General features: G+C 32.8%; 1 protein-coding gene across 2 annotated transcripts in view; it reads right to left on the reverse strand.

Annotated features, from left to right (window-relative positions):
• The window catches only part of CSMD3 (CUB and Sushi multiple domains 3), a 1,079,985-nt gene that overhangs the window by 926,928 nt on the left and 139,563 nt on the right, over window positions 1–13,494 (reverse strand). For both annotated transcript variants that reach the window (XM_030875636.2, XM_030875634.2), the window contains exon 3: window positions 10,186–10,298. In XM_030875636.2, the coding sequence (XP_030731496.1) occupies window positions 10,186–10,298 (113 nt within the window). The remainder of the gene's footprint in view (window positions 1–10,185; window positions 10,299–13,494) is intronic.

Consider the following 13,494-nt stretch of genomic DNA (forward strand, 5'->3'; position numbering starts at 1 on the left):
TAGCCCTTTGTCCCTGACTCAGTAGTTTTCTGTCTTCTGCCAGCATCCCTGAAACTGTGGCAGGCTAACTCGTTAACTTTCGAATAGGGTAAAATGTCAGAATCATCACTATTCTTAACAATATGTAGATACATAGAACTATAAGATTTTTTTAAAGATGGATCAGTAGTTTCTGTTATTTCTTTGTCACTAGGAAAAAATAATTATACTTAATCAAAATGACCAGAAGTTTGCAGTTTGAACATATTGTTACTTTCAGTTCTGTGTATTATCTCTTCTAGCCACAATGTCTTTCAGAAGATGTTTGTTCTTTGCTTCAGAGCCCTTATAATTATCCATAAGTTTTTTATGAGTTTTTGTTTATGCACTTGCTTAAAGAACTATATTTAGGTAACAAGTTTTATTCAATTAATTTCTATACTAAACTTGGCGTTCTTCCATTTCACCCTCTTTCCAAGTCGATTGCAATGACTGCCTCATCATGCTCCAGTTCTGTCTCTAGCACTGACGTGTTAGCTCAGAGCTGCAACTCTTGAGTGGATTACTTCTCTTAGACTCTGTCAGGGTTTTGAGCTTTGTCCCTGGAAGAGCATTGCACATGTCTGTGCATATGTGAAAACTGTCATTTCTTCCCTTGTTTCAAGCTGAAAATGGATCACCCCATTGGCAGGATTCCTGGGAATCCCTATCTAAGGGTGCTTGCTACTCCCTAACTCATCTGGCTGAAATAACATATGGGTAAATTGTCACATCCATCTTCTTATTTGAACAACACTCTAAGAAAGACAAAACAAATAGCTAAATATATTGTTTCTTTTGAGAAAATGGAAATTCAGAGTTTATATGATATGATGAAACATTATAATATATATATGAATATATATCAATATTACCAATATATAATATTGAATATATATGGTAGAATAGCAAAGATCCTAGCTAACATTTATTGAATATTGCTTATATATCAGGTGCTGCGCTTTGAATGTTGCATCATTAACTTCCTTGATCTTCAAAACAACCTTGTAGAATCAGTATCGTATTCCTTGTATTATGAAGAACTGAGCCTCAGAGCATGAGTGATAGTCAGCCTTAAATATTAGGTCTTGTAAAATTTTTTTTCCATTACCCTATATTTCTTACTAAGAAAAAAAATATGCTATATTAAAAATAAATTCATATTAAATTGTGATCATCTTAAAAAATAAGCATCTGAAGCACACTGATTATAATTGAATTGAACTTATACAATAGAATATAAAAATGTCCTACTTACTAACCTAAAAGAAATCAATTTACCAAATTAAGGAGAAAACCATATAAAGAATATATTAAGTATATCTCTTTCCAGGTAAAGATAGTTCTGCTTAGAGTGATAAATAATAAAACACATCTTCTAACCTTCTGTTCTTTCTCTTCCTGTATTTTCTATCCTGTTTTGAACTATCGCCTAAATGAGTCACTCAACGAGATATGCTAGGCAGAATTCTAAGATGGGCTCCAAGATTTCCACCCCCTTCCCATGAGTACAGGTGGGACCTATGGATATGATGGAATAGTTGCCTCCTTCATTAGGTTACACCATATGGCAATGGTGATGGGACAGTCGGTCCTGTGATTATGTTATACTACATAGCCCTCCTTGTAAGCCAAGTAGAGAGAAAGTCTGAGAGAAGTGCTGTAGCTAAGCTGAAAGGTTTTGAACTGCCTTTGGGTGAGGAGAATGGTAAGGAACCACAAGCAGCCTATAAAAACTATGAAAAATCCCTGATCAATCATTGGCAAGAAAATAGGGACCTCAATCATACCACTGGTAAGGAAATAAATTCTACCAGCAACCAGTAAGCTTGGAATAGGACCCTGGCCTTAGTCACAGTGCTAGCCAACACCCTGACAGCAGACTTGTGAGATCTGAGCTAAGAACCCAGCTGACCCCTGCCAAACTTTTAATCTATAGCACTATGAGATTATAATTTGTGTTGTGTTAGTCCACAAAATGGTGGTAATTTTGTTATACAGCAATACAAAACCGATACAGATGGGAAGGATCCTTTTGTGGAAAAATTCCTTTAAATATCATTATGAGAAGTAAATGCTATGCTATATCTACACAGAAAAGCACAATGAAATATTGTACGAAACATAGCAAGTGATGGCTAGTGTTTGACAGTTATGACCAAAAGAGCATGCTGTAAAATGAGAAAGTCTTCAGTTGGAAGCATGGTGTAAGGACAAAAAGTATCGATAAGTGCCTTCAAAGATGGCAGATAACCAGAATAATTATTGTAAATGCAAATGAATATGAAGAAAATTATTTATAAATATTCAATAATTTTAACTACATAATTGGAAATATCATTGATGTAATAATTAGATAGGAGCAATAACAAAGGAACATTTAGTCCTCTGAATAATACTAAGAGTCCAACAACCAGTGCCTTGAGGTCAATTTATATTAAAGAGTATACAAAACCTAAAGAATATTCTAGACAATATATCACACTATATAGGAAAAGTATAATTTTTATTGGAATAAACTATGTTGTCTTATGTGGTATGGGAAAATTATTAAAAATCCATCTTAAAGCTGAGACTTGTGTAACAAGTAGTGAAAATGGGATTTGATGACATAATTATTTCTCCATGCAGAAAAATAATTTTATCTAATACGGTACATATACCCATTGAATGAAAATGATTGATGCTGTTTATTATTCCCATTGAAATATTTGATTTGCACATTTTATTTTACCTATGTTTATTTCTTAATCATATTAAATGGTGCTCTGTTAAAGAGCATAATTATTTTTATAAGGAAGAAACCATTTCAAATTTAATTTTCTGTGATATGCTATCATACTTATAGTCAAATAATAAACATAAATTTATGTTTTGCTAATTTACTACATTTTGTTAAGAAGGAATCAAGATAAATCCACAAATTCATTCCTTAACCAAACTCATAGTATAGTTCTCTTTTAAACCACGAGTTGTATGCTATCAATTATAACAATTTATCACAATGTATAGTCTTTGAGTGTACAAAACACAAAAAAATCTTTGACATATAATTAGAACCTTATATTAATCACTGTCTCAACTAAACTTCATTCTAGCACTCCTATAAAAATGATAAATTATAGCGGTTGACAGATATGACACATTTAGCAACATATATAAAAGAAGGAAATTTCATGTGAAATGAGATTACATACTGTGTTTAATTATCCTACTTCTGGAGAATAAAATACAATCTTGAATTCCATCCCATCTTCTCCATATGAAGCACAAAGATTAAGTAGGTCATATGTCACTGGCTTTAACATTTTTTTATATTCAGCTTATTTTTCTCTGTGTGCCATATGGGCAATTTTGTATTTTTAAAGTGCTCCATAAAGAAACTATTTACTTCAGGAAACTAAAGATTTTAAAGTAAAGAAAATATCTATAAAAAGTAAAAATAATTTTAAGTATCATTTATGGCTTTTCTCAAATAAAAGACCAAAATTTTTCCTAAACCTTGTTCATTTAATGTAAATATCTGTGGTTACTGCCTTTTAACATATTCACTGGAGTTTTAAATCTTTGTAAGTGGGAGATGTATTAAATCTTTCCTCATTCCTGATCAAAGTATTAGATATTCCTATTTATTACTTGAATGTAACAAGCATCTATTAAGTGCTTGCAATGTACCAGGAATGTGCTAAAATAGGGCGCAATTTACAAAACAAGTAAAACAGCTTCTATACCCTCAAGCTTCTCAGAGCCTAGCATGAGCAAAAAATATCAATACATTGTACAGGTGTACTCAGCAGGAGAACTGGAGATTTAAGGTAGAACAATTTAAATACCATAGTATATGTAGAAATTTAATATATGTTCGTGTGACCATTTCATGAATTGAGGCAAATGATGATAAATAAGGCTGGAGATCTGTTGTTGTACAGGTTGTATGTGCCACACTGTGCAGAAATGGGAAATGTTTAAAATGTTATTGCTTTTTTTTTAAAAAAAATTTATTGCTTAATGTCGAAAAGCATTCATAGTATTGAGAATACTATTCAAGTTTTGTTGTGAGTACAATGAAAATGTATATCTTCCTGGATAATAGATGTAAACTTGAGAATTAATAAATTTTTGCGTATACCCAACCAAATCCACATATTCATTATAACACTGTGACTTTTAACTCCATGCTGTAGATGATATTTAAGGAATAGTCTGATTTTTGTTAATTCTCTAGATTGGGATTTTGAACAATTTAAAAGGGAGAGAATATAGCCAGTGTAACTTTAAGTGGAATATATTCTATAAAAATATTGAATCACTATGTCATATACCTGAAACTAATATAATATTGTAAATCAACTATACTTCAATTAAATAAATAAATACGAGAGAGAAGGCACTCACGACTTAGATAGATGGTCACTGGCCATTACAGACAAAACCACTGCTGGGGCCAAGTACAGGGTCCCATGAACAGCTGCCCACACCATCAGATAACTAGACCATAGGAAAGAGGTGCACCAAAGAGCCAGACTGTGGTGAACAGACCTTTGGAGGGACCTGCCTGCAGCTGACAAAACTTCTGGAGGGCCAGACCCCCAAAGTCCTCAAACCTAGGGCTAATGTTCCAGAAAGGCCAGGACACAGCTACTCACACTCCGTGAGGACCTACACATTGAAGACAAGTCTCCCAGAGGGCCAGACCAAACAGAGCCTGATCGCCAAAGAGTTAGTTCACAAGAATGGGACATCTCAGAGGACCATGTCATCTGTGATGGGACTTGGGAAGAGTATGGTGGCCTAGATCTCTGGAAGACTAAACCATCCAAGGGCCAGATTCCCAGTGATAAAAATTCCAAAAAAAAAAAAAAAAAAATTCCAGAGATAGAACCTCCAATGAACCTAGCCATGAAGGATGGAACGCCCAGAGGACTGTGCCATGGAGATCAAGGCCACCTGAGAAATTATCTTCCATAGTGTCAGACCAAGCAGGCAAGGACCGCTGGAGGAGCAGGCCATGGAAAACAAGACCACCAGGCTAGACCCTGGGGAACAAGAGAGGACCATATTCCAAAGGGGAATGCTTCGAAGGGGCAATGACAGAGACAGGATCTCATCCTAGTTCCCTGGTACCAGCTCTACCTCCTGCTCCTGCCCCTGGCCATTGGTGGCTAATGAAGCCAAGAAAAGCTGGAGCACAGGGATGGCACCAGTAGTGGGAGTGGAGGTAGGAGGATAATCTCATCCTCTGCCTGTGGCTCAGTCCGAATTTCAGGGCAGGAAGTTACCCAAAGTAAGTAAAGTTGTGTGGGGGGGGGTCGGGGCAGGCCATGGATTAAGATGTTTCAATACCTAAGTTAGCCAGACTCTGTGGAACCCTAAAGGCAAAATATTTGAATTTGATCGAGAGACGAAAAAAAAGTCTCTGCACGTATTACATTTCCTTGTATTATGTTTTAAAAATATGATATCTCTCATTTTTAAAAGTAAGGTAAAGATCCATTAACTTCTTTCATGAACCTAACCTACCTTCATTGTTAGAAAACTAATATATGTAATTTTAATACATAAATTTCTCTTGCTACAATTCAGCTGTCTTGCTAGAAGCATAACTGACTTCATTCTAAGTTGTAATCTCTCCATTAAAGTTCATGATACTGCAGTTTAAATTTATAAAGCTTAGGAATAAAAAATAACACCTAAAATTAAAAATCACTAAAGTCATTTGACATTTTCAAGTGAAAACTTTTGATAAACATGTGTGATGGATAGCTAAAATAGAATAGTAAATAGTATAAACATTCTTCTGTACGTCAAGTGTTTAAAAAGGACACAGAATATATGTCACATGTAATATACACAAAAATATATTTCAGCTTTTATATTTCATATTGTTTTATACACAGCATTATCAGTAATTCTTACTTTTGTAATGTTCTTTTGCACTAAATTTTATGTGGTCATATATTTATAATGGAATTAGTTTGTAGTTAGGTATAGAGTAAGTCTCTAAAATATATACAGTTTATATCTCTAGGGTACTTAAACATATTTTTACATTAAGGTTAGCACTTTATTGAATTCTGGTTCATTACAATTTTTCATGTAATTTTCTAGGGTGAGAAAAATCCATGTAAAATGTTTAGCTCTGTGATTGACACAAAGAAATCACTCAATAAATGTTACCTAGTAGTAATACAGTTATTAAACAAATTTTTATGTTTCTTAATTAATATGTGAAAATGATTGAACAGCAAATTTGCTAAAACTGAGATTGTTATCCCTGTAATACCTTAATTACTTAGTCATACACATCAATAGGGCATAATAGCTACCTTGAGTTTGAAGCGATTTTCAAGACTTTTTATTTTTATGTCTGTTTCTGATCATTGAAGGATCACTGATACATACTGAAATTATTGATTGAGATTCTCCTAGACATTAAACTAACCAATTCATATAATATATAATAATATTTAATGATTACATGTAATATGTATATAATCCACTATATGCTTGCATTATATTACTTTCTACAATAAACAATTCTAAAGTGATAAGATAGTCCATGGTATATCTTTATGATCTTGCACCTATAAAGAATGATTACGTAGCTTTGAAAGTAAAATGTGAAAGGAGTCCATTGTACAAAATAAGTTTTAGCAGAAACTAGAATATATTTTGGATTCTGTTTGGCAGATCTGGAAAGACAAAAGAGAATTTCCATTGTGTGCTCCACAGAATACAGATGGTACCAGTTTTATCCTGATCAAATTTTGAAAGATGGTTATATGACTATTCAACTTAGTATACACTAGTGTTTTTCCAACTTGTTTCACAGAACACTATTCTACTCATTTGTTTTTATAAATGTTAAGAAACATGAAAACAAAGTTCTATGAGACGAATTTTGAGAAACAGTGACAAGAAATTCAAGTGTATGGTAGACAATAATGAGGAAAAATTAAAATATATTCAGCTAGATATTAATGGGGAAAATTTTCCACAGAAATTTAACACCTCGCAGCTTCAGCTTCAAGAAGTTTAAAAGCATTTCTGATAAATGGTTAAGAGCTCTGAAACTCAATCAAAATTTGTGAAACGGGGACATCACCCTCCACAGTTTTAAAGTGTATGGGCTGAAGTAAGACCGCAGAAGTTTGTAACAACAGAGAAGGTCTGTGACGATCACAGATGACGTACATTTATCAATTATTCTACATTGGATTTGCAATTGGAATTGCAAATATTCTACGGCTTCACTCCACAGTCTGATTCAGGATTGTAATTGGGGCCAAGAATTCTACATTTTAGCAAATTCTCCAGATGATTCTGATACATGTGGTCCACTATTGGCAGTTTGAGAAACACAGAAAAGTGCACAAATATCACTAATAAATAGAGATCTCATAAATTCTAGTATACAAGGACAAAGTCTCAGGAAACTTTAAAAAATAAAGAAAATAATTATTAGTAAGTGATTATATGGAGGGAGATGAAATGAAAATAAATGAGATTCAGACATTAGGTTCATCCTGCAAAAAAAACAAAACAAAAATACAGGTGTAAATTTAGAGGATAGGCTTTGAAATTTCAAACTAAGTTTTCTGAACTTCACAATACTTACCAGTTGGCCTTGACAGTGTTATTGGCTATGGTTAAATAAATAAATGCTTGTAGCTACTCCCTCTGTAAAATATTACATAGTGTTGCACATGGTATGGTAGGACTAATGAAGCCTAACCCACATGCCCACACACACACCCCAGAGTCCCTGGAACCTGTGAATATATCATATTACCTTGCAAAAAGGACTTTGCACATGTAATTATGCTTAAGGACTTTAACTTGGGGAGATTGGGTCTACATGGATAATCAAGGCTAATCTAATGACATAGGCCCTTAGAAGCTAAGAAATTTCTCCAGCTGAAGTCAGAGATGTGTGGGAAAAGAAGGTAGTAGAGAGATGCACTAAGAAGGGAACATCAGAGAGATTTCAAGTATGAGAAGGATTCGTTTCACCAGTGGCTAGCTCACAAATGTAGGTCTTACATGCAAGGAAGAGAGAGGCCTCTAGAAATGGTGGGCAATAGATCTTTTCCAGAGCCTTCTGACAAAAGCCTAACCAGCTGACATTTTTATTTCAGCCTTATGAAACTCTGAGCAGAGGACTAGCAGAGACGACCAGGACTTTTCAGCTACAAAACTGTGAGATAATATATTTTTGTTGTTTTGCTGCTAAATTTCTGGTTGTTTGCTATGGTAGCCATAGAAAACTAATATACATGGTAGAAGATACCCATCACAAATCAATACCTGAAGATGTTCTGCAGGATGATGACCAATCCCTCAGTACTACCCAGCTGCCTAGTACCTTATATTTTAAGTCAGGATCTCCCAAACATACATTGAAATGTCATGAAGATATATGAATCCATTTTCACTGAAGCAGAAAAGACAGAAATTTAATGTTGTATATGTAGAAACAATGGAGAGCTATGAAAATATTTTTGACAGTATTTCATGAAACTTGACAGTCAAACCAGAAAGTATGGCAATATTATAATACATCTTCCAAGTTCCTACAATTTCAGTATACTTAGTATTCACTGAAAGAATAAACTAACCTAAAATATCTTTATACTTTGATGAACAGAGTACAAGTTTTCTATTATGGAGCCTTTAATAGAAAACTATTGTATTACTAACTCCTTCAATATTGCCAAAATTACACTTAAAATTAAACCTTTGTGTTTGTAGTGTTTTAAACTATGAATTAAGTTGCCAAGATAAAAATATTCAACTATTGTGAAAGTACCTTCAAAAATAATGATTATTACTATCACAATTGAGGAAAATAAGTCTTGGAATGCATCCTCCCCTGATAGAGAAAGACAGTTCAGAAATGTATTAGGTAGAAAATAGTGTTCAAAACTGCTGTGATATGGCATTATTAAGAATATTAAAAAAGAGAAAATATTTTTACTCAACAGTTTGCTAACAGGTATTTTTTTCCTAGGGAGAAAGCACTAGATGAAACTTTCAGTTTAAAACTTTCCCCACATGCAAACTGTTAACCTGTATACTAAAGCAATTCTATTTTATATATGATTGTTTTCTAGTGTGCTCTTTAAACATATTATATTTTGAATTATTATGTGCTTTAGAAAGTAACCACCCCTGCTACTGTATTTGTATATCTCTTATCATGATGTTACATCTGGTGTGGTGCATTTCAGTAATACGGACCTGGGGAGGCGAGTTGAATTCTGTTATGCTATTCCTATGGGTAAGGAAGGGACCCTTCCCTAAACTAGGTGAGATTTTATTGTCAAGTCACATAGAGAAGAAATTACAACTACATGACCTCAATATGAAGCACTTGAGAACAGGTTATTTTTACCTTCAGATTTTTTTACACTTTAAAAAGGGAAAACAATACAGATTCTGTACATTTTTAACACCATCAGCAGAGCCTGTGGTGTCACCCAATTATGAAACAATAATTGTATAGTGAAACATGAGTGCCCACACTATGTGGGATAAATAAAGATTATAAATGACCTCCAGTAAGTTCAGGTTTTGATACTAAGTGAGCTTGTAGCAAACTTCCAGATAAAAAACATCAGTTTCAAGTGCTTCTTTATTTTCCTCCTTGTGGTTAAGGGATTATGGATCTGTGGGACTGGAAATACTGGTTTAAAATGAAAAATGTCAACTCTTGTCTCTTAATAGAATTTTCTCTTTATTCTAACTTGCAGAGAACACAAATGACCAGTTTATTTTATGGCAGAGAGGCAAAGAACAGAGGAGAATAGGGTGGAGTCTGTGATGCCTGAATCTCAAATCAGGCCTGGTTTCCTTTTACTCTCAGATTCTGTTCCCTTTTATTAAGGTTTAAACCTATAGAGATGCCATGGTCTCATCTCTAAGAAGATTTAAGGGCAAGATTTTCCTCTGTCTAGGCACACTGCAATGAAACATTAAAGCCTACTAATTCTAGCTTTTTATTATATATTGATGATTATTGAGAAAGTGAATCTTGGTATAAGATTTGATGTAGCAGGATGAACTATAACTTCTGTCCTGGTGATTTTTCTTCTGTTTTTACCCTGGAGAATTTTGGTTTTACTACATTGAACTGGGCAGTGGTCCTTTTATATTACCATCACTTACCTTCATAGTATACTTTAAATCCATGAGCACTAACTGCAAAATCACTGGTCAAACGTAGTGAGAACACAGATTTGGTACTTGTCACTGGTGGTGGCAGATGGAATCCTGTTAACCTGAAACATAAACAGAATTAATTATTAGCTATAGACATTTTTCCTAATAGAGTTAAAGAGTATTAAAAGTCATTTTATCAAATCCCTAAGCTTTGTGAGTATGTGTGGTGTGAATTAACTTATGACATGTTGATTAGAACATGTCACTCATCGGAAGCAATTGCTATAAGTATATATAAGTATATATATAATATTATATATATTATAATTGCTATAAGTATATATATATACTTATATATATAAGTATATATAAATATGTTTATGTGTGTGTGCTATTACTGTTTATCATGTCTATCCCATATATCATCTATATGAAAATATTGATCAATTCAAACTTTGGGAGGTAAGTTATGAGATTATGGGTCTGTGCATATTTTAGCTGTTGATTTTAATAACACTTAGAAGACATTTTTGTTGAATTTTCCTGACAGTTTAAAATATATATGAGTGGGAAATATTTCAGGAAATTTAATATTAAAGGAAGAGATGTGATCTAAATATGAAATCTTGAAAGTAAAATGTCTACATGTGAGAAGTGATTTTGTTTTATCAGATTCCAGGAAGTTCTATTAAAATTAATAGTTGCAAATTATTTTAGGTTAATAATGCATAAGTTTACATAACAAATATTTGTCTGATATTTTTGCCCATAATTTACTACTTATTTTTCTAATAAATTATTGCATATAATAAGCTCGATTATATAAAATATAATTTACAATTGACACTTAATAAAGCAGAAAAGAAAAATTAAAAATAAGAAAAAGCACATTCATTGGATATAATTTTTATAAAACTAATGAAGATGAATAACTTTAAAAATTTTCTATGAATTGCCTTTATGTAACGTTCTCATTTTTTTATTCTTAATATGAGAGTAAGGATTGAGAATTTTATGCAATGGAATTATATTATTTTTTAATATACTTGCTATTTTTGCCCAACATTACATAGGTAGAATTAGTCTGTACTGAAATTATCAAATATTTTTATTTCTGAATAGCAGTAGTTCTCGTTTGTCTCAGGCCTACTTACTCTAAAAATGTATTAAGAACCCCAAAAAGATATTGCGGGCTAGATCTATCAATACTTACGCTATTTAAGTGTAAACTGAGAAACATTTTAAAATGTGCATTAGTAATATCATTTTAAAATATCTAGAATAAATCCATTATGTGTTGACATAAATAATATTTTAGTATTAAATAGCTATCTTTTCCAAAACAAAAAACGAGAAGAATACACTGTGCTTTATTTTTGCAAATCTCTTTAATGCCTGTCCCATTAGTAGAAAGTAGCTAGATTACCATATCTGCTTCTTTATTGAATATATTGCAATATGTTATTTTGTTTGATGGGTATGAAGAACCCTGATCTCACTTAGACATTTAGTTGTAAAAGGGAAGAGTATTCTAATAGCTTTTGCTTGTAAAAGTGGTTATTCTTCTTTGATACTACATAAAAACTTGACTAGTTACAATGTTGAATTCAAACCATATCAGCTAATTTTTTTGCACTCTGTAACATTAAAATCCTTTGGTTCACCTTGTCCTTGCAATAGATTGTATTTACTCATGCATTTTTCAACATTATGCATGCATTGGTCATTTGAAATACATTGGTTCACTGAGTCAGAGAGATCTTCCAAATATTAATACACTTCATTATAAAATATTTAAAACTCACATTTTTATTTCTATTGATCGCATCAGAAAAATCTTTAAACTTGGGGAAGCTCTAAAGCTTACAGTGGTGGATTGAAGTTTTCCAAAATTCTAATTTTTTACTTGAAAACTCAGACTTCATCGCTAACAGCAAATCCTGTCAGTTGTTTTCCTTGAAGTAACAAGTCAGGTTCATATTTTTCGGAGGGGCAGGGGGGAAATAGATACCAAATGCCTAAGTGTGACTAACCATAGTTTATCTGTTAATCATTCTTTCAAATAAAAAGTTTGTTCCATGAAAAAAGTGGCTAGTTCAGCTGATAACTCAAGCTATTTTTCCTTCAGACACCATCATATTTTAGTAGGCATAGAAAGGTTTTTGTTTGTTGTTTTTTCATTTTTTTCCACTTTGTCGCACAGGTCATTAAAAAGAGGAGTATTACAGGGTGGACATTTAATGACATAATTAGTTATAGCTTTAGCAGGAACATTCTTAAGTACAATTGGATTTTTTTTTTTTTTGGCACTGCAAGTGTGTGGCAGTAAAGAATACAATAACTAATGATTACTAGTACAGTTTGAAGTCACTGACTTGTGTTAATGCACCAGCAGTTTTATACCCAGCATTACTTTTGTGCATGAGGGCAAATGCCAATACAGAGAAAAAGGTGAATAATGCCTCAACAGTATTATGGAAATAATTTTGATTTCATGGACCCCCTGAAAATGTCTCAGAACTTTCAAGGATACATGGTTCACATTTTGAGAACCACTGTTGTATAGGAATCTACTGCAATAAATATACCACAATTCATTTATTCACTCACTGTTGATGAACATTTGGGTTATATATACTTTGTTCAGTATGTTTTCATCAACATCCTTATCAAAGTCCACTCTTGGGACTTCCCTGGAAGTCCATTGGTTAAGACTGCACGCTTCCACTTCAAGGGGCGTGGGTTCGATCCCTGGTCAGGAACTAAGATTCCCACATACCGCACGGTGAGGCAAAAAAAAAAAAAAAAAAAAAAATATATATATATATATATATATATATACACAGAAAATACAGAAAAGTCCATTCTTAAACACTTTCATAGCAATTTTCTCTAGAGTATATAAGCATTTACAGCTTTAAATTTTCCTCTTTTTGCTGCATAAGCTACACCCTGCAAGGGACCTAGTCAAACTTTTTCTATATTCCTTTGTGATTTCCTCTTTGTTCCATGGTTAGAAATACATCGCTTAAATTATAAACATATGGGTTACTTTAGTTATATTTTGTTACCAATGTGTATCTCATTTACATTATAGTCAGATAACATTTTCTCTATGAATTTAATCCTTTGAAATTCATTCAAATTTGCTTCATGGTCGGATATTGTAAATTTTTATTATGTGCCTAGTTTTCTTATAAAGAACAAGCATATTATTTTCCTATACTTAATCCAAGTTATCACAAACTTAAACAACACCCATTATTATCTCACAGTTACGTGGATCTAGGCAGAGCATAACTCAACTGATTCTCT

This window comes from Globicephala melas, chromosome 17 (assembly GCF_963455315.2).
Source record: "Globicephala melas chromosome 17, mGloMel1.2, whole genome shotgun sequence".
Classification (NCBI taxonomy): Eukaryota; Metazoa; Chordata; class Mammalia; order Artiodactyla; family Delphinidae; genus Globicephala; species Globicephala melas.